General features: G+C 46.0%; 1 protein-coding gene across 1 annotated transcript in view; it reads right to left on the bottom strand.

The window, feature by feature from the left end:
- The window catches only part of CLINT1 (clathrin interactor 1), a 138,314-nt gene extending 120,275 nt beyond the window's left edge, over nt 1-18,039 (bottom strand). Inside the window, exon 1 of the mRNA XM_040345073.1 lies at nt 17,855-18,039. Within this exon, the coding sequence (XP_040201007.1) occupies nt 17,855-17,895 (41 nt within the window). The 5' untranslated portion in view covers nt 17,896-18,039. The remainder of the gene's footprint in view (nt 1-17,854) is intronic.
- Nucleotides 18,040-23,094: the final 5,055 nt, after the last annotated feature.

Raw genomic sequence — 23,094 nt, 5'->3', positions numbered from 1 at the left:
GGATATTCATAGAGTAGATTACAGTGTCCGTCAAAGATAGTATAGAGAAGGACAACCAAACCAGCTGTGCATAAACGTACTGCAATACACTTAAAGTGTTCCTAAACCCAGGACCCTGCATTCACTATATCTGGTCTCACACAGCACATGGAAATATAATTTTTATTAAATAAAAAACAAATTTCCTCATCAGTATATAGCAGTCTTGTGACTTCTATTAGTGTCTAGTTAAAGTTAAAGTTGTTGGAGGAGTTTTCAGTCTCCCCTGACTGCCCTTTGAGGCTGCATGACCCCTGACCCTCTATCTGGACAGTGCTAATTGACCCTGTGCTGATCACATGTACTCCCAAAAAAAAAAAAAAAAAAAAAAACACAACTCTTTAGCAATACACACCAAACTGAGCATGTGCAGAGTGCCCCTAAAGCTATGTTCTATCTTCTTCTAGTAGATGGATTGGCGACAGTGGAAGAAGGAGAGGATCAGATCAGAACAAACAGCCTTTTTACACAATGTGCAGGAATAACCCATTAGGTTCCCCATCGAGTATAATAAGCATGCTTTGCTGCATATACAGATTGATTTTACTGCTATGGGTTTAGTAACACTTTACAAGACACTTTTTTTTATTTGCACTACTGTGCCCATGTACACAGAGCAAATTCAAGTAGCTTTTTTGGAAGACTTTAAAAATAAAAACAAAAAGGAGACACTAGTCCATCTAGTTCAATCAATAAAAAATAAAACAAACAATCAAAAAAATAAAAATAGAAAAAACACTCCATATACACCATCCTATACCAAAAATTAAGCCAGAGGAAGGCAAAAAAACTCCAAGTATGGTCCAATTTGCTCTGGTGGGGGAAAACATGATTCCTTCCTGACCCCCCCATTAAAAAACAGGATATTCTCTTGATTACCTACCCCTGGTGGTATTACCTCTAAAAATAACCAGTTATATTCTGTGCATTTAGGCATGCACCCATCTCTTTTTTTTAAACAATCTACTGAGCTGGCCAGAACCAGTTCTTGAGGGAATCTATTCCCCATTTTCACAAGACTTTCCGTATGCAAATCCAGGTTGACAATGCTGCAAACTTTATTTCATTCCCGGATGTCAGACGATTTCAGAGACATCTGTGCGGTTTCCGGCACAGATGTCTATTGAAATTGCACCTGAAATCCCAAAAGTAGTACAGAAACTACTTTTGGGAATCGGTGTGGCTTCGCACCGATTTGGATGGTTCCATTACAGGCAATAGCTGCCGATTTGGCATGTGATTTGACATGTCAAATCGCATCAATGTGAACCAGGGCTAAGGGTTAAATCTCTTCTTCCACATGTGAAGAATGCACCCTAGTCCTCTTAGGAACAAGTTGCCCCCCCCCCCCCCCCCCGGCATACTCAACAGTCCCCCTCGAAAGTCCCGTGCGGTCCCGAGATCCTCTTCACCGCTCAGCATGACCGCTGATCGGCTAGAGCGGATGGATTGAAAGCAGCGCAGCCATTGGCTGGCGCTGCTGTCAATCACATCCAGTGACGCAGCGCGCCGAGGAGCGGGGCCGAGTGATGCAGTGAGCGGCTTTGGCCGCTCGCTGTATCACGAGAGCGCGCCCGCACGGACTACACACAATGCGAGCTCTCTCGCATGAACATGTGTAGTTCGTGCGGGGAGGACCAGAGACAGCCGCCGAGGGACCCCAGAAGACGTGGATCGGGGCCACTCTGTGCAAAACAAACTGCACAGTTGAGGCAAGTATAACATGTTTGTTATTTTAAAACAAAAAAAAAAAATGTTCCTTTAGTGCCCCTTTAAATAAGGAGAACACATCAAAAAAAAGGGGGGCAAGTTCCTCTTTATAGCAACTTTCATCTCCAGCTAGAAGATGTTAAACATAGATCTTAATGGCAGCACAGGCTGTCAAACAAGCTGCCATCAGGCTTTAATAAACATCAATACAAGTTGATTAAAGCTTGAGGGAACCCACTATCAGCTTGTGACAGTCATCTCTCCTATGCATATCTGTGTTTAAAGAATATCCTAACCCAAAAATAAATATATAAAGTGGAACTAAAAAGTCGCTTATTTCAAAAACTGCGAGCCGGCAGCCTTTTCACTGCACAATAGGCATGCGATGGAAAAAGCCTGGTAGAAGATCCTGGTGAGGCATCTTGAACCATTGAAGGAAAGGTAAGTAATGCAGACTTAAAGTGCAAGTAAATACAAAACCTACTCTCAGCCATTGTAAGTACCAGTCAGGGCTAAATGTCTTAGACCACTACTGCTTGGCAAATTCAACTGCCATGTTTGTTGGACAGCTTGGTCTGTTAACGGAAGTGGAAAAATAACAGATTTACTGGTTGGATCACCAGGGGAAAAAGCCTAAAAAATATTTGTGTTTAAATTAGGGCTGCGGAAATGATTAATTCCTCCATTAATCGTTAATTTTTTTGATCGATCTAAATTCTTTTGATCAGTACTCACCTCTCCGCCGGCTTCTGGGTCTTCAGGGAGTTCTGTCGGAGATCTGGTGACGTCACGGACACCGGCAGGGCTTGCCGTGTCCATCTGAAGGGCTCCTTTGCTGTGCCTTCATATCTGCATGCCGGCAGGACCTTACTATCTGCCACACTTCCCTCCAACCTGGGATTCTACAGCCATCCACTGGGAGTTGTGATAGTTCCCTTCACGGGACATCGACATGCCGACGGACTGATGTTAACCTCTCCTCATCTGGATTCAGCAGTGGTATCGTACACATTTTTATACCAGTATCATACTTAGCTACATGTTTTTATGACTGCTTTTGGTACCGTTTGGTATTACTCACACCATTTTTTACAGTTTATGTAGCTACATCGATTTTATCTCCAGTGCAAGATTTATTTTGTTACCTACTTGATGACTATAAAAGTTTCAATGCTATTCCCATCGAGCGCTGCCTTTGTGTGTTTTTTGTATCCTGCTATCCATTTTTCCAGTGCTTGGAAGCTGCACTGGGAATCAGCCTGCAAGGAGATCAGCTAAAAGTAGTTGGATCTGTATGTGCGTTATAATTAATCGAAATTAGTCAATCGATTAAAAAAAATAAAAATTAAAATCGATCAATCAAAACAAACATTTTAATCAGTACCAGCCCTAGTTTAAACATTGATTTACCACTTGTTATTGTGTTGCGCTAATAAGGGGCAGGAACACTGGCCATTTCTAAAGAGATTTTTACATTTGTAAAGAAGAAAAGGATCAGGCGTTTCTTTACAATGAAGAAATTATTCCAATCAGGTCCGTCTACTCCAACTAAAAATACCAGTTGCCTGGCCGTCACGTATATCTAGTCCTTGATTCTTTCTGACTCAGGTCACCCGAAACAAGAATGCATATCAAGTGTTTCAACATCAGTCTGAATACATTTTCAACATGCTTGTTTTAGACCAGAGGCTTATAATGTATTGGAACAAAATGATCTGCATTACTGTCAGGCAAGTGGAATTTTTAGGAGGAGCACAGCACCTTTTAGTCAACCAAGGACAATATTCAATATGTAGGATGGGGATTTTCCTTAGATGCTATCAGTCTTTGTCATCACTTAGGTGCATGTGACAAGCAGACTAATTATCTTCTATGAAGTTTTTCTGTCTGTGTAAAGGCCGTTTTACAGGAAACCTGCAGAGAGGGTGGGGTGATTAGTGTCTTCGCACAAAAGGTGCAGCTGTCCTTTAAAAGAAACAAAGCCCCGTAGAGTCATGTCACTTCAGCAACCTTCTAGCTGACATCTGCAGCAATGACAAGCTTGCTGATTATGTCCTCTAGCTACAGAGCTGCTGTTGTAGCTGGATACAATGCTTCTCTATGGAGCTACAGCTCACTGGTGTGCTATGCTTCTCTATACAGTTACAGCTCTCTGGTGTGCTATGGATATGGCACCCATAGAACATGGCAACTCTGAAAATAGTCAAGTGACAGCTAAAAACTAAAAAGGACACCGACCTTTATGCATTTTCTCAACTCGTCCAGCAATAAACATGCCAAGAGAGATTAGAGCTCATTAGTTCTCTTTATTCTCTACAGACAACTGTAATAAAGTGACATGGTCGATAGTATACAAAAACTGTGATAGAGGCACCCAGTATTCAATGATTGACAATACTTGAATGTGTTGTAAGCAACTTTAAGAAAGTGTTTTTTCACACTTTGATTACGGCAGCTCTAATCTTAGGTTTGGTAAGTGCGATACGAATACTTACCTGTACAGGGGTTGACCTGGACTATGGAGTGTCCACAACCTCCAGTCCCGCCCCCCCCCCAGTTAAAGGCCAGTTCACACCACAGAAATGGAGTCCGGATGCGTTCTTAATGCATTTTTAATGTGTTTCAGTGTTTTTCCCCTCTTGTTTTGTTTTTTAAATGTGTTCCCGCTGCATTTTTAGGCATTTTGCTCCTTTCCAGTGCAGTTCCTTACATAAAAAAAAACGCAGCATGTTCTACTTTTGTTGACTGCACTGAAACAGACTGCAATGGTGTGAACTTCGCCATTGAAAACCATGTAGCCTACTGTCCATGCATTTTTGATGCAGAAAAAAAGCCGCACTGAACTGCATGCGGTGGGGGCTAGCCCCTAATGCTATGGTTCCTCCTGCCAGCTGTTATTTTACGGCCTGTAAATTATCGTATTGACAAGGTCACTTTAAAGCTGAACCTTGCAAGGGATCCTGCAAACCTAGCTTTTCTGTGTCTCCCCGGGATTCATTAAACTGGTGACAAACTTTGGAAAATAATGGCTTACTTTTTGTTTGAAAGTACATCATCAAACTCTTTGAACAAAAAATGCAATTGCCTGCAGCCAGGAGGCCTTTCACTGTTACCACACATCACATCCACATGAACACTATAGTTCCCATGATGAAAGGTAAAAAAGCAGGCCTTGGGTGCATTTGCATACCCTACGAATCGCAGGCGAAGGTGGGTGTGACAAAACCAGCAGTCTCCTGGCCTGTCACTCAAAAGGACGCAACATGAGTGGACGGGTCAGACCATGAGTCAAACACACCGTCAGCTCACCACAGAAATTATAATTACGCTGCGATTCGCTGAAAATGCAAGTTAGGCTTACCGGTAACTTGTTTTCCAGTAGGCTTTCAGGACAGCACCTGAGAGATATCATGGCTCCTCCTCCACAGGAAACACCTCCACCAATCAAGTCTTTAAAAGGGAAGCCTCCCCTTCCACTCTCCAGTTGGTTGTAGAGACCTCCAGCCCCGGCTGCAACACATAAGTGACAGTTATTACATAGTATTACAGCAGAATCTTTACATAAGAAAAAACCATGGGCGGGTTGCTGCTGTCCTGAAAGCCTACTGGAAAACAAGTTACCGGTAAGCCTAACTTGCATTTTCCCAAAACGGCTTTCAGGACAGCACCTGAGAGGACAGTCGAGACTTACCCCCTTAGGGTGGGACCACAGCCTGTAAGACTTTTCTCCCGAACGCCTGATCATCTGCCGTCATTAGATCAAGTCTGTAATGACGGGCAAAGGTAGACAAGCTTGACCAGGTGGCTGCTCTGCAGATCTGTTCGGGGGTGGCACCAGCTCTTTCTGCCCAACTTACCGCAGCTGCTCTAGTAGAGTGAGCTCTTAGATTCTCCGGACATTCTTGACCTGAGATTGAATAAGCATTTGAGATGGCCATCCTGAGCCATCTGGCAATGGTTCCTTTTGACGCCTGCTTTCCTTTTTTATCACCGGAAAATAAAATAAACAAGGCATCTGAACGTCTATATGCTTTTGTGGTTTCCAAGTAACATAAAACAGCTCTCTTGACATCCAAGGTATGGAATTCTTCTTCCTTTCTTCCTTTTGGATTAGAGCAAAATGAAGGCAGTATAATTTCTTGAGACCGATTTTTGAACGAAGCAACTTTCGGTAAAAAACTTGGGTCTGGTTTTAACACAATTCTGTCCGAAAAAATTAAACAAAAAGGTTCTCTGACGGACAAGGCTTGTAACTCGCTGATCCTGCGAGCTGTAGTGACAGCCACTAAAAAAACGGTTTTTAACGTTAATAACTTAAGAGACGCTATATTCAAAGGTTCAAAAGGTTCCTTGGTCATGGCCTGTAAGACTACTGGCAAATCCCATGCGGGACAATCCTTTACCACTATCGGTCTGGACCTAACCAGGGCTTTAAAGAACCTTATTACTAATGGATCTGCTGAAACAGATCTTTCTAGGAATACCCCCAGCGCGGCTACTTGAACCTTCAGGGTGCTCACCGCTAACCCTTTGTCGGCTCCTTCCTGAAGAAATTCCAAGATAGAGGAAGTTTCTTCTACAAATCTGCCTGATACGGAGCACCATGTATTGAAAGTCTTCCAGACTTTGAAATAGATAGCCCTCGTGACCTGTTTCCTACTCGACAGGAGAGTTGCTATTAATCTGGCCGAAAACCCTTTTCTCCTGAGGAGTTGCTCCTCAGAAGCCAAGCCGTAAGACTTAGTTTTTTTATGTCTCGGTGAAACAGAGGACCTTGTAAAAGCAGGTCGTGTCTCAGAGGTAGATGCCAGAATGGTCTGATTTGCATCAGTAGAAGGGCAGAAAACCAAGGCCTTTTGGGCCAAAATGGGGTGATCAGGATTACTGTAGTATTTTCCCTCTTCATTTTTGCTATGACCTGCGGGATGAGCTGGAAAGGGGGAAAAGCATAACAAAGATGGAAATTCCAGCTGTGTGCTAGGGCGTCCGTCCCCGCAGCTGACTTGCTCCTGTCTAAGGAGAAGAACTGAGAGATCTGTGCATTCTCTTGATTCGCAAACAAATCTATCGCTGGCTGTCCCCACTTTTCTGTTATCAGACTGAACACTTCCGGGTTCAACTGCCAGTCCGCTTCTCGAATCAAATTTCTGCTTAAGAAGTCTGCCACGCAATTCAGGGTCCCCTTTAGATGGACTGCGGACAAGGATAGAGTATGGGACTCTGCCCACCTTAGGATCTTTCCGGCTAAGACCTGAAGCCCTTTGCTTCTGGTGCCCCCTTGTCTGTTGACATAGGCCACTGTTGTGGCATTGTCCGATAGGACCTGTAAATGTTGTCCTCCTACTTCTGAAGCGAAGGCCAGTAAAGCCAATTCTACCGCCTTTAATTCCCTCCAATTTGAGGAATTTCTCGCCTCTCCTGCGGACCATGACCCCTGGGTCCAACGACTGTTCATGTGGGCCCCCCACCCCCAGGAGCTGGCGTCTGTCGTTATCCTTACTTGGGATGGGAAGGACCACAACAGACCCACCGACAGTCTTTCCTGGTCTCTCCACCACCAGAGGCTCCTTTTCACCTTGGTGGGAATTTTTACCAGTAAGTCTAAGGACTTCTGATCGCGGTCCCAGACCTTTAATAAAAATTCCTGCAGCGGTCTGAAGTGGGTCCTGGCCCAGGGCACTGCAGGTATAGAGGAAGTCAGGGTTCCTAGGACTGACATAATCCTCCTGATGGAAATCTCCTGACTGCCTTGTAGAAGAGAAACCATCTCTATCACCTTTCTTTGCTTTTCTTCTGGGAGGAAAACTTTCTGCTCCACGGAATCTATCTGGAAGCCCAAAAATAGAACCTGCTGAGACGGAATCAGGCTCGATTTTTGGAGATTCAGGATCCACCCAATGTCTTCCAAGTGAGACCGGGCCCTGTCTAGATCCTTTTGAAGCCCCTCCCTGGACTGGGCAAAAAACAGCAGGTCGTCTAGATAAGGGACCACAGAGATCCCCTCTAGACGAAGAGGTGCCAGCGCTTCTGCCATCACCTTTGTAAATACCCTTGGGGATGACGACAGGCCAAAGGGAAGAGCCCTGAACTGTAGGTGAACTATTTTCTTTCCTTCCCTCAGAGCCAATCTCAAAAACTTTTGGGAGCTGGCCGCAATGGGAATGTGTAAGTAGGCATCTCGTAAGTCTATTGTTGCCATGAAGCAACCCCGACTTAGGAGGTTTCTTACGGAAAAGATGGAATCCATGCAAAATTTTCTGTACAACACTGACAGGTTTAGTTCCTTTAGGTTTAAGATAAGGCGGTACTTTCCTGATGGTTTTCTTATCAGAAAAACATGAGAATAGAACCCCTGAAAAAATTCCGCTTTTGGAACCGGCACAATTACCCTTTGGTCCAACAGCTCCTGAATTAGGGACTTCAAGGCCAGGGCCTTGGCGGGATCCCTTGGAACATTTGTTGCCAGAAATTTCTTCGGGGGTTCTTCCCTGAACTCTATCTCGTAACCCTTTTGAAGAAGGTTCAAGATAAACAGATTTGGGGTGCTGCCTCTCCACTGGGGGACAAACTCCTGAAGTCTTCCCCCTACCTGTAGCGGAGAGTCATTGCGGTTTCTCGGGGGCTGGAGGAGGACGGAGGAGCACTCCACCCCTACCGCGACCTCTTTGCGCCGGCCACTTCTTTTTGAACTGAGTCCTTTCTTCCTGTTGCCTTTGCAGACGAAAAAAACGTTTGCGGATCGGCGCCTTTTTAGGCTTGATCGGAAAGGACTTCTTTTTATCCGCCGTTCGGTCAAGGATAGATTCCAATTCTGGACCAAACAGTAGATCCCCTGCAAAAGGTAAACCACACAATTTATTTTTTGAGGCCGCATCTCCCGGCCAGGTCTTAAGCCACAAGGCTCTCCTGGCCGAATTGGTCAAAGATGCTGACCTTGCTGTCATACGGATAGATTCCGCTGAAGCATCGGCAATGTACGACACGGCTGCAAAAAGAGTATTAAAGGAGTCCAAGATCTCCTGTTTTGGGGAATCTGCTGAGATGTGCGCTTTTAACTGGTTTAACCAGTGTTCCAGATTTCTGGCCACACAAGTTGACGCCATAGCTGGTTTAAGATTGTTCATCACAGATTGCCAGTTTCTTTTAAGCAGTAGCTCTATCCTTTTGTCCATAGGCTCCTTTAGTAAGCCCATGTCTTCAAAGGCCAAGTCCGTAGATTTTGAAACCTGAGAAAAAGCTGCGTCCAACTTTGGGATTTTATTCCAGATGGCTTCTGGGTTTTCCTCAAAAGGGAACCTCCTTTTATGAGTCCCAGAAAAAAACGGCTTCTTCTCCGGTTCCACCCATTCCTTCTTAATCATCTCAGTGATTAATGAATGCACTGGGAACACCCGACCTTTGGTATCCCCTAACCCTGCATACATTCGGTCATGCAGGGAGAGCTCTTTCTTTTCTTCCTCTATCCCCAATGTTGCATGGATCACCTTTAAAAGGCCTGCAACTTCTTCCAGCGACAATTTATATTTTGAAGCAGGTTCTGCCTCATCCTCATTTTCAGAATCCGAATTTAGTGGGATTTCTTGAGAATCGTCCTGGCTTAAAGGGTTAAAGAGGTTATGCCTTTCACCCAGCGAAGGGTCTTGTGAAACTCCAGCCTGCTCCACAGGTCTGGCCTCCAGACTTGACCTAAAGGCCTGAAATGTGGTACGGAGTTCTTTCTTAAGGGTGGATATTAAGTCCCCACCCACGGAAGGAGCTTCTTTCAGCACCTCTTTAGTACAGTCTGCACAAAGAGTTTTACTCCAAGAATCACTGAGCTTCTCTTTGCAAACAGGGCATCGCTTCTTCACAATCTGAGCCGAGCCTTTTCCCTGTATCAACAGACAAGATAAAGCACGCACGCTCAAAAACAAAAATGACAGTAATAAACTGACACCCAGGTGCACTAAGGAAACTTAGCAGTAATCCCCTGTGCCCTACAAGCCAAGACCATCACCACCATGGCACCCCTATGTAGGAAGATATATCCATAGAGACACCGACCAGACAGGTAAGTGGGAGGTGGGGAAAGGGGGAGATGGGTGAAGTAACCCCCCTAAGAGAGAGATAGCTAAAGGTAATGTAGGACACTCCCTTACCTTAGCCTTGCTGGTGCCTTGGCTTGCCCCCTTAGCTGCAGTATCCTCCTCCATTGCAGAGTATTGCAGCAGCGTGCAGTTGAATGAGGACACGGTTCCAGGATTCAAAAACGCCGCCGCGCCGACCCGGAACCGGAAGTCCCCTTTAAGGCACCAGGAGACCCTGCCTCCTCCCTCTGCGCCTGCGCCGGAAATGACGCTGCGCCGACCCGGAAGCGCTGCCACTTCCTGCATACAGGACGCGTCTGAGGCCCTCCTCTGACGCCGGAGCCTCTCGCCTTGCGATGGGGTTTCACGGACCCCGCTGCTCCGCCGGAAAAAACGGGCCGCAACTTCCGGGCGTACGGGCTCTCCCCGAGCACAGAAGAGGGAGAAGGAGCCCACGGACCGCCCTCACCAGGCAAGTGGGAGAGTCATTCTCCAAAAAAAAAAAAAAACAGTAAGGGTGAGAACCACACGTCTCCCAGGCAGCCCTGAGAGATATCATGGCCCCCACCGGAGGTGTTCCTCCAGCTGGAGGAAACACAAAAAACTGGAGAGTGGAAGGGGAGGCTTCCCTTTTAAAGACTTGATTGGTGGAGGTGTTTCCTGTGGAGGAGGAGCCATGATATCTCTCAGGTGCTGTCCTGAAAGCCGTTTTGGGAAAAATAGACTAAAGAGGGGGAGTTTCAAGACCAGTGGCCTAAGAAGTAGCAGGTATAAGGTCAGCAGTCCTAGTAAATGGAAATAAAAGGGGAAAAAGGCAAGTTCTCCGAGTAGGACGACAACTTTTCCTTCCCTGTCTAAGCCCCATACACACCATCAGTTTTCCTCTTCAGGTTCACCAAAACCATGTAGTACAAGGGCCTGCCCGATTGCATACAAATTGAAACTCTTGAGGTTTGACCTCATATTAGATGGTTTTGGTAAACCTGAAGAGAAAAACCATCAGGAAAACTGATGTTGTGTATGGGGCGGTTAACACCACAAAAACACACTCCAGATCCGTTCCAGATACATTTCTGCATGAGCGTTTTTGATGCGTTCCAGGACATTTGTTTTGCTTTTCCGGATGCATTCCGTTTTGTGTTAAAAATAACTGTGAAATCTAAAACTCCGATGGGTGTAACAACATGTCCGTTTGCCCCCTCTTCACACTCTATCATTACTGTGCAATGGTGTGGGGTGTAGCAAGATGGCGGCGACGGAACGTCACTTCTGGAGCAATCTGATGGGGAGCGGAATGTGACACTACAGCGGCATCTTCAGCAAGGAAAACAGGAAGTGAAACCTTGCGGCCTCACAGTCTGGTTCCCTACTACGCATGCGCGAGTCGCGCTCCGCATTCTGAGTGGTCCCTGCCGTCCTCTGGGACCTGTGTGTCTCCCATAAAACAGCAAGGGAAGACGGAGGAGGGGCCAGACATGGCGCAGAACACCGCGAATACTGCAGCGATCTTTCATCGAAAGTGGGAGCAAATACCTGGATTAGACAGATATCTCTGCTCCCCCTTTCCCCCTGAAAAGCGCCAAATGTGACACCGGAGTGGGAGAGGAATCGGATGAGCGGAAGTTCCATTTCTGGGTGGAACTCCACATTAAAGAGCCATCAACAACTTAAGAGCATATAGGATAGGATAGAATGTCATCTTCTGGGTTCTGCAAATCCTCCCTCCTGCTGCTACTTTACAAAAGGACATAGTAATGACACAGCAGGTGGCAGAAGGAACCACAGCACCCAGTGGGGTAGCAGCTATACAAAATGCTTACCTCATTAAAGGCAGCAACGATTTTACTGGCCAACATGACTGTGCCTTGGTGGACACTATTATCGACCATTCCTATACATTCAACTGTATTACTTTTGGCTATGAAATACTGCTGAGAAACAGGTGTAACAGGTCATTTGGATTAGAGGACATATTTTTGCCTGGTTGTTTGCTGCTGACGTATCTTTAAGGAAGCACCTGCAAAAAAAGGCAACGGCAATAAATTCTTCATGAGGTAGGTCCTTATGCTGGTGACAGCACCTAAGGACATGCTCCATACACAAGGAGTGTAATGCATGATACTGCCAACACAATCTAAATTGTACACCAAATTCAAATATTAATCCATAGATGCAGGCTTGTTGGACGATACAGAAATAGCACCTCGAACATGACTGAAATGCACCAGTGACTGGCAACACATTTATAGTAGATGTGCCATTGTCATCTACAGAAGCAGCCCAGGTACCCCTGCTTTCATCCATACCATCTATAGAGTGAAGCGTGAGATTTTTCCACATACACTGATGGAGGGGACATCACATTAATTAGTTACTTGCCAGGTGTGATGCATGTAAACAAATCCTTAAATCACATACATACAGTAAACGCAAAATCGTTTCAGGAGTGTAAGAAATGCATGCGTTTCAGCATGATCTGTGCAACACTAATGCAGACTGTAGCCTTTATAAGCACTGATGCTTATAGGTCAACATACCAATGCAGCATTCACCCTAAATGCAAACTTGCACCTAGTGCTCATGTGTATTTAGCTTTGTAGCAGTAAAGGACAATCTATAAAAGGCCATAGAAATCAATGGGCTAAAAAAAAAACTCTGCAAGACATTGGCATAATGGGCTAGTATTCATTGCAATACTCAGCTTAGAACACAACCCTTCCAGTGGCGCCTGCACACCGCTGAGAGGGACATCTTTTACAGTCCTTTCTTCTGGAATCGCAGGCTCTGGTGCGGTGAGTGGCCAGACCCCCGATGACGTCACTCCTATACATGTGCGCGTGGGGCCCTCAGTTTTCGTAAAGAAGCTCTAAAGTTCCGGCACGGTATGCTGGACCTTCAGGGCAAATGTGCAGGTGTCGTCAGTGCATGCATGCAGGGTGAATATCATAATATAAGGCTTACCTGAAATAAAATGAATACCTCCTAAACTTGCACCGTTTAGGAGGTATTCATTTTAGCTACAGGTAAGCCTTATTATAGGCTTACCTGTAGGTAAAATATAAAGCAGGGTTTACAACTGCTTTAAGCTAGCCATTGGCAGATTGAAATTTGGCCAGTTGGATTCATCTATGGGCAGTCTGTCAGTTTTTTTTTTTTGTTTGATTACAGTATAGCCGCCAGCAGTGATCATTGTATTCTGATGGCTGGGAAGCCTCCTGCTGTCAAAATAAAAATAGCACTGCAGGAGGGATTCCCCCATCAATTCTGACTTCGTTGATGGGGGAATCCAGCAAATTTCAATCCTTCTTTTCTTCAACTCGTGGGGTCACAGACCAGGCATCTGACACTCCTGCAGCTACAATTCAAGAGGGAGAAGATCGGTGGACAGGTAGTAAAAGGAGAAGTTCACCCAAATACTAAAATCTCTAAATCTACTGGCATCCACAATCTAAGACTAACCTATTTAGCCCTGTAAAGAAGAAATCGGTATACCTACCTTTTCTGAAGCCGATCTGGTCCAGTCCCACACTGAGCTGTCAGTGGCGGCGGGCGCAGAGCAGGCAACGGAAGCCCCATAGTAAATCTATGGGCAACATCACTTAACATTCATTTCCTAGCCAACGTCGGTTGTCTCTTCTGCAGAGCTTCCACCGACCAGACCAGAAAAGGTATGTATAGCCATTTCTTCTTCACAGGGCTAGATAGGTTAGTCTTAGATTGTGGATGTTAGTAGATTTAGAAATGTTAGTATTCGGGTGAATTTCCATTTTAATTCCTTTATTTATAGACAAACTTTTCAATTTACCGAGACAAGAGTCTAAAGTAAGGTGATTAAAACCTTTTTTTAGTCTGTGGGAAGAGGGTTTCAAAGTAGAGGAAAACGTACCTTATTCTTGGTTTCCCAAACACCTAGCGAACCCACAATGTGGGCGTACCCTCAACATGTATACAATGCAGAACTGCCGTTTTTGCATTGCACATACCCAGCGAAGAGGAACGGCTTCATGTGACAGGTTGTCAGGCAGAAGGGCATAAGATGTGTTTCTCATGTGCCCTAAACAAGAGTTTGGCCCTTACTAGCAGAGAGGGAGAAAGCAAGCACTTATGGCTGACTGCAGTTTAGTGTTCCAGGATGAGAAAACTGTGCTAATAAACATCAATTTACCCATTATATACCTATCACTGCTTTCAACTTCTTCATTTCAAACACGAGAAGGCCTTCTTGAGGATTAATCATCAAAATTCCAAGGTGATTAAACACAGAAATGTATTTGCATAGGATTAAAGAGGAAAAAAAAAGAAAAAGAAAAAAGCCTTGTGATTGTTAACTCCTAAGCTATAAGATAACTAATAATGACCCGACAACTCCCATCACCAATATTATTAACAGACCTACATTGGATTATTACCGACTTCTTTCCTACAGTAGCCCAGAGATGGCGAGTTCTCTAAGGGCCCCTACAGACAGCTTACATTTTCGTCAATTCCTACTCAATCGGCTGAAAGTAGAGCCATGAATGAACCTGCCAGCAACATTTAGAAACTGTCTTGCAGATAAAATGTACCTGGCTAAAAGACTGTACTCTATCAGATGCCGTCACTGTTGGGGTATTCAGACAGCTGTGGCTTTCTGAATCCAATAGCCAGCAGGGAAGATCCTTCAATCCACGCTGTTTAGTGAGAATAGTGGAATTTATTATAGCGGAACTATACTCATCTTCAAACCAGCAACGCACCATCCCAGATCTCCCCGCCGGGCCATTGTCATCTTTGGACGGCCAACTTCCTGATCTCAATCGCCGGCTGCTGTAATCGGTTGAGCCGAAATTATATCACTCCCAGACATGTGCGGGAGTTCAGTCAGCTTCAGCATTGGCGAATTTGTGCAGCCGACTGTACAGGTTGGTCAGGCAGGTAAGTAGCTTTAAAGGGGTTGTAAAGGTAACATTTTTTCCCCTAAATAGCTTCCTTTACCTTAGTGCAGTCCTCCTTCACTTACCTCATCCTTCCATTTTGCTTTTAAATGTCCTTATTTCTTCTGAGAAATCCTCACTTCCTGTTCTTCTGTCTGTAACTACACACAGTAATGCGAGGCTTTCTCCCTGGTGTGGAGTGTCATGCTTGCCCCCTCCCTTGAGGGGGCGAGCAGGACGCTCTCTACATTGCAGATAGAGAAAGGAGCTGTGTGTTAGTGGGCGTCCTGACTCTCCTGCTCGCCCCCTTCCCCCTCAAGGGAGGGGGCAAGCACTCCATACCAGGGAGAAAGCCTCACATTACTGTGTGGAGTTACAGACAGAACAAGAAGTGAGGATTTCTCAGAAGAAAAAAGGATATTTAAAAGCAAAAATCAAAAGATGAGGTAAGTGAAGGAGGACTGCACTAAGGTAGAGGAAGCTTTTTAAGGGAAAACATTTTTACCTTTACAACCATGTAAAGCATGTCTCTTCTGCATTACATTTCCTGCCTGTTCACCCATAATATCCTAGAGCAGTGGTTCTCAACTTTTCTAGTGTCGTGACCCCTTGATAACATTTCACAAATTGTGGGGACCCCTAACAGTAAAATAATTTTCGTAGTGTGGTGTCTCGCAGCAGTGACACCTACTTCTGAAATCAGGAGATAGGGTCTCCTTTAGCCCCTCCCACTTTACTTTCCTCACTAGTCAGCTGCCTTATAGTCTCTGCCCCCCAGCCATGCCGTGAACTAAATGGCTGCAGAGGCTGAGTGGGCGGGTGCGGGCTCTAGGAACAGCCCAGCTGGGCGGCCCGAGAAAAGGCTGGGAGAGCGGTGTGGGCTTCAGAAACAGGCCAGGATTTGGTGACCCCTGGCAAATCCTCATTCGACCCCCAAGTTGAGAACCACTGTCCTAAAGTAAAGTTCCACTTTAAAAGTTTCTCTCATTCACCCTGCTTCAGATTTTAGCAATGGAATCAAATTTTCGCGAGTTTCCAGCCATGATTGGGCAGCCTGGATGCTAACCCCCAGACGCACTGCTTCATTGTTTGAGACAGTTAATATTTCTTCTCAGAATTTTTTAGTAACTACAAAAAGGTATTGTATTTTTTACTATATAAAAAGTAAAAAAGGTTAAAAAACGTGGAAAAAATAAATAAATAATAATATATGATTTCCTTAAAGCGGGGGTTCACCCAAAAAAAATGTTTTAACATTACATTCAGCCGAGTTGTCAGAATGACAATCGGCTGTTTATTTTATTTTATCCCCGTACATACCGTATTTTCACTGCCGCTTCCGGGTATGTCTTCTGCGGGACTGGGCGTTCCTAACTGATTGACAGGCTTCCGACGGTCGCATACATCGCGTCACGAGTTGTAGAAAGAAGCCGGACTGCGAGTCGGCTCTATACAACGCCTGCGCACCGACGTTTCGGCTTCTTCCGGCAACTCGTGACGCGCAGTATGCGACGGTCAGAAGCCTGTCAATCAGTTAGGAACGCCCAGTCCCGCAGAAGACATACCCGGAAGCGGCGGTGAAAATACGGTATGTACGGGGATAAAATTTAAAAAAACTGCCGATTGTCATTCTGACAACTCGGCTGAATGTAATGTTAAAAAAAATTTTTGGGGGTGAACCCCCGCTTTAACTTTCTGTTTATATAAAATTGCCAAGACAGTGTGAATACTAAATACCCAAAAATAACCCCCTTTTGTAAAGTAGACATCCCAAGGTGACATTTTTTGGACATGAAGAAACATGCTGGTATTGAGGAGATTAAAACATGGAGCGCAGTAATGATGCACTAAATACAGGTCATACAGAGGGTGGAAATGAAAGGGTTAATGTACAGTTCACATTGAGTGGGAGGATGGAGATGAAGGATAAGGAAGCTGAAGCACACTTGAGAGATGTAGAGGAAAGGCACGTGTTAAAGATCCCAAAATAAAACTGCTGCTGCCTACCCTTCATTCATCAGATTGCCCTTCCCCTCTCACAATAGAGGAAGGCGAGGGCTCGCAAAAGTAAACACTGGCAATGTTTACATTTATGATCCCTGTGATTGGATATCACAGAGCCCCTCCAATCGGCTTTGTGCGTTTTGCCTTTGATCTGTTCTAATGACAGCGCAATAAAAAGGCATAGTTTGCGTTACATATACACGGACAAGTAGCAAAGAATGCCCTCCACAATACCACAGCCAACAACCCATCATTTTGAAACATACAGTGATAGGCAAGAGTTAAGCAATTTATCTTCCTGGTTCACCAAGTCAGCTTCCTGTGTCAGCTCCTCTCCGTATTCATCAATAGACCAAGAAATTGGCATCATCGCTTCTTTCCAGTGAGCGTGAACCTGAACACTGACCTTGTAATCACTTTCCAGGGACAAAACCACAAACGCAGCAGTTTCCAAGGATGCGTGGCGGACGCGCCACTGGCCAGGGACCCCTGACGGACGCGCCACTGGCCAGGGACCCCTGACGGACGCGCCACTGGCCAGGGACCCCTGACGGACGCGCCACTGGCCAGGGACCCCTGACGGACGCGCCACTGGCCAGGGACCCCTGACGGACGCGCCACTGGCCAGGGACCCCTGACGGACGCGCCACTGGCCAGGGACCCCTGACGGACGCGCCACTGGCCAGGGACCCCTTTCGTACGCGCCACTGGCCAGGGACCCCTTTCGTACGCGCCACTGGCCAGGGACCCCTTTCGTACGCGCCACTGGCCAGGGACCCCTTTCGTACGCGCCACTTGCCAGGGACCCCTTTCGTACGCGCCACTTGCCAGGGACCCCTTTCGTACGCGCCACTTACCAGGGAAACCTGATGGACGCGCTACTTGCCAGGGACCCCTTTCGTACGCGCCACTTGCCAGAGACATCACCCTGGAAATCTGGCTTAGTGAACAGATATGGAGGTGACAGGGCCAGCATGCAGCCAGAGAAGCCCCTCTGTATCATGGAAATTACAAGGCTTGGTGTGGCCTGACAGGCAGGCTATGCTGAGATTATTACTCAGCCGCCCGTGGCCCTCAGCTGCTTCCAGCCCAGCAGTCCCCAGAGCCCTCAAGACTACTTACGCCTTATCCACCAACTCCCGGACTTTCCACATGTTGAGCATCTCGGCTCCCGTTCTGTTCCACCGGCCCCGTGGACTCCTCTTTCTCTCTCACAAGCTTACACACCGGAGACCTGCCGATGTCACTCCGCGCAACCGCTCCAGTGCCCTACACGTAACGACCGTCCGCGTCACACTTCCACGCATGCGTGCTGGATACCGACGTTCATCCGCCAACCACACCGCACCTGCGTAGTAAGACCATACGAACTCCGCCAGCCAGGGTGCGCCTGCGCGTTGCAAGCATGCAGGTGTCGTGCGGCGGCTGCGCGCAGGCTCAGCCATGACTCTCCGTGCTGCCGCTGGTGGCGCATGCGCCTTGAAGTTCTTCGCCTTCAGCCTGTGGATGGTCCACGCAGGCAAGCGCGCTCCACCCCGAGGTGACGTAAACGGCAGGTAACTAGTGAGGCGCGTCATGGTAACAGGGCGAGGGGTGTGTGCGTCAGTGTTACCTGAAGTTCAGGAATGGCTGGTGACTGACAACACAACTACTCCTCCCTTGAATGTAGTCACACGGGTCATGGGAGGCAAAAGGAAATGTGTTCATTTTGTTTAAAAGTAAATTGAAGTTTCATGGCTTTTTCACTAATTAGTGTTACTTTTTATTTCCTTTCGGATAAAGAAAGGGAAGGTTATAACCTTTGTCAGATTTTTTGCCGTCTGTGTCCCATTTTGAAAATTTACCTTCACTTCCTGTCCCATAACCAAACAGGAAGTGAGAGGAAATCCCTTTAAATTAAGGGAATTCCTTGGGGGCCCCGAGGCCACCAGAACTAGTGTCCTCATTGGAAGATTTCCCCAATATTACTTTTCTGGGGACAACCCAAACATCTGGGGATTTTCTTTTACTTTCACGTTCAATGATAGTGGTAAACAGGAAAAATAGAGAGGGTGAATCTCCTTAACAGGGACACAGTAATAAAAACTGACACGTGTTCTAATCCCTGTTCAACCTTTATCCAAAACTAAAAAAGTTTTGCCTTTAGTTATACTTTAACCACTTCCGGACCGCCGCATGTACATTTACGTCGGCAGAATGGCACGGACAGGCACATTGGCGTACCTGTACGTCCCTGCCTGGTCGGGGGTCTGATCGGGACCCCCCAGGTACATGCGGCGGTTCCCTTGGCTGTCCGAGCGATCCGGGATGAGGGGGCGGCTGTTCGTTTTTGTCCGCCCCCTCCGGATCGCTCTCAGCCAATCCGCGCGCTCCCCCGTGTGTCACTTCCTCTGCCTGTGAAAACACAGGAAGAGGGAAGTGATGTGATCTCTCCTCTTGGCGGTATTTTCAACCGCCGCTGAGGAGAGATCACATCACACAGTGAGTCTGTACAACACTACACTGACACCAGTACACGCAGGCACATTAACCCCTTGCGATTACCCCCCCCCCACCCCCCTGTCACAGTGTCACTGAATGCAGTGATCAAATATGTACTTATCACTGCATTTAGTGTCAGTGTGACAGGCAGTTAGTGTTAGGTCCAGGGTAGCCCCCGTACCCCCCCTAATAAAGTTTTAACCCCTTGATCACCTCCCTAGTTAACCCTTTCACTCCCTATTGCCAAGCGATCATTTTTCTGATAGCTGTATTAGTGTCGCTGTTCCCGCTAGGTAGCTATTTTTTTTTATATTGCGATTTTTTTTTTTACTAAAGACATGTGGCTGAATACATTTTGGCCTAAATGTTTGACTAAAATCTAGTTTATTTGATTTTTCTTAAGACAACAAGTAAAAAATATTGATTTTTTTTTCAAAAATGTCGCTCTATTTTTGTATATAGCGCAAAAAATAAAAATCGCAGAGGCGATCAAATACCACCAAAAGAAAGCTCTATTTGTGGGAAGAAAAGGACGCGCATTTTGTTTGGAAGCCACGCCGCACGACCGCGCAATTGTCTGTTAAAGCGACGCAGTGCCGAATTGTAAAAGCCCCTTGGGTCATTTAGCAGCATATTGGTCCGGTCCTTAAGTGATTAATACAGGATACACCACTGCTCGCTTTCAGGCTTCCTGTCTCTTTTTAAAAGGTCATATAGAGCAGGGGTTCTCAACCCCCGGGCTGCAGACCGGTGACAGTCCTTGGTGTGCTGGGAGCCGGGCCGTGTAGCAGGGGTTGACCGTAGGCAGAGAAATCCAGCACAAACGCAACTGCCACCCTCCGACCACTTCCCTTCTCCTGGCACCACTACTCTCCTCCATCTCTGTGGTCACAAAAAAAGATGAAGGCTGCACCTATCCCCCACCCGAGGTGACAGGCTGAAGCTGCTGCCTGTTCACTTCCTGGATTTACACACACACACACTGAGGGGCACACCTACAGCTCTGCAGCCATGTAGCTCTGATTGGCCCTCTTATGACTCAGCCCCTCCTCCCTTCCTGGTAAACTCTCACAAGAGTGAGAGAGGGAGCTGTGAATGATGTCATAAGCCTAAGCTTTTTACCAGGCAAGAAACAGGAAGTGGGCTGTATAAGGTATTTACTGGCAGAAAAAAATGTTTTACTATCCAAAGTTAAAACCAACAAGGGCAGAAGATTTAATAGATGGAAAGTTGAAAACATGGCTGGCTTTAAGTTTATTAAAAGTCAGCAGCTACAAAAAGTGTAGCTGCTGACTTTTAATAAACACCTGTCCCAGGATCCAGCGATGCGGCCGCCCGATCCCTCGCCTCTCTCCGGTGCCAGCATCACAAGTGTTCACAGCCGGGTGCGCATGCCGCGATATGTAGATATTCGCCAGCACACCAAGGTTTATTAATTTCATCCAAATGTTTTTTTATTTTATTTAAAGAATGATCGCATCACAAAACTGTGTAGTGCAACATATTTCGGAGCCATGCAGGACCCCTTCGTCAGGCTTCGCCTCCTCAATGGCTGGGAAATCTTCTGGGACCTGTGACATGTCCCAGAAGATTACAGGGAGGGAGGGGGAGAGGAGAACTTCTGCTCGAGTCACCTAGGTGGCCCGTGCAGAAGTGGGAGCTGGGGACCTGACAAAACGAAGTACTCACATCCCCACCCCCAAAAAAAAGACATGCCAAATGTGGCATGTTAGGGGGTGAGGAGTACTTAAAGCGGAGTTCCGGCCATAATTTCACTTTTTATATATAAATACCCCTGTAATACACAAGCTTAATGTATTCTAGTAAAGTTAGTCTGTAAACTAAGGTCCGTTTTGTTAGGTTGTTACAGCATTTAGACACTTTATAAAATAGAAATTGACTGGGGCCATCTTAAGTGTGGGCATCATGAAGCCAGACTGTATGACTTCCTGGATTTCAGCCTTGCAGATCTCGCACATGCTCAGTGCTGCACAAGCAGTGTAATAGGTTTCAGATCAGGTTTCAGCACCTGTACTGTCCAAGTCACATGATTCTTCGAGACTGGGGAGTGCACAGACTCCTGGAAAGTTACACCCACTACATTCCCAGGAGTCTGTGCAGTGTAGGTTAGGAAGCTTAAGCACCTAGGTGCAGGAAGAGGGAAGATTAACTATTCTGCCTAGCAACAACACTTTGAAGGCATCTAAAACATTTTTGTTTTCTTAAAGGACTAATGACATTTTTTTAAAACTACTGATGTAATGTTATATTTATGGGTGGAACTCCACTTTAAAACAGAACTTCCATTTTAAGGTAGAACTCTGCCTTAAATCAAGTGATACCAATGTTTTTGCTCAGTTTCATTTATTCTTCAGTGCAGCCAATCCAAAAAAAGATAGATAAATAGTGATAAATAATCATCCTTACCCTCCACCAATTAAATGTTCTATGTCGACAACGTTGTCATTTTTTTCATTGGTGAAGGGCGTGGAAGAATATTCATTTATTTAACGTGGATGTAAACCTGATTCATAAAATTTGAGCTGGACACATATATCTGCAGTGTTTTCTTATCTCTCTCCAAAGCCTCAAGTCCCGTGGCTTTCTCCTGCTCTGTTCTTCTGTTATCAGCCTGATAACTTCTGACAAGTTTTCTGACACGTGATAAAACCAGCCTGAAATTTGTGTGAGGGCGGGTGCCAGCTCTGCAAGTCTCTGCCTATGAGGAGAGGGAGTGCGCCTTTCCTCCAATCACCTGTATGTGTATGGCATGACTCCCCTCCCCCTGCTGGAACAGGAAGAGAACATTCTAACACAATGTGCACTTTCTAAACAGTATATAAAGCTGAGGACAGCAGATATACATGTAGCGCTCCTTATGACCATGTTTAAATTTAGTGGGTGTCTGAGCTGATAATTAGCTCAGACTTTGTTAATTAAGGTTAAATCAGCCTCTGTTCTGGCTTTGGCTGTGCTTGGAGGTATTTCCCTTTGTTTGCCTATAGGTGGCGTTGCCACCATAGACCAATGTTGGAACTCAAGCAGGTCAGGGTATATTGGGTGTCTTTCTCCGGGAAAAGCCCAGTGGGAGTGGTCTCCCAACTGGGCATGCTGGGGAAGGATACTTAAGGGCCAGACGCCATTTTTTGGGGTCACTTTTCGCTTCGTGGCCCTCCTAGCGAGAGGTATGTGCTGTATGATTTTTAGTCTCGGGCCATGCTGGCACGAGGCTGCATTCCTGCCAGGTAGGCCCAGTTGTCCTGACTGGGGCCTATGCTTTGAAGGTGATCCTGTGCTGTCTGTCCTGCGGGAAGAAGCCGCTCAATGGAGGAAACCTTCCCCTACCCTTGCATCCTTCTACTTCCTTACAAGTTATGAGAAAAATAAATAAAATATGTAAAACACTTTTTGATTAATCATTAATTTGTGAATAATAACATCCAGTTCCAATAATAATTATAGGACAATAAATATGTATAAAAATACTATACCTGGCTCCAGCTGGGCGCATCCACTTCTTCCAGGATGTCATGGCCAGGTTGCTCCTTGTCACCCTCTGCTGGAGTGGAGGGAAGGCTACTGGGAGGGCTGGAAAGTGATTCCCTGGCTTCAAGCTGGTCATCCAGAAAGCGCTGTCTATTGAAGTACCATTGCCTGGGTTCAGTCTGGTCTGACAGAAGACGCAGGCTTTTGTACCACAGACTGGGGACATATACAGTACAGACCAAAAGTTTGGACACACCTTCTCATTCAAAGAGTTTTCTTTATTTTCATGACTATGAAAATTGTAGATTCACACTGAAGGCATCAAAACTATGAAGTAACACATGTGGAATTATACATAACAAAAAAGTGTGAAACAACTGAAAATATATTTCAAA

The sequence above is a fragment of the Rana temporaria genome, chromosome 3 (genome assembly GCF_905171775.1).
Source record: "Rana temporaria chromosome 3, aRanTem1.1, whole genome shotgun sequence".
NCBI lineage: Eukaryota > Metazoa > Chordata > Amphibia > Anura > Ranidae > Rana > Rana temporaria.
This window is presented reverse-complemented; position numbering and strand designations above follow the sequence as displayed.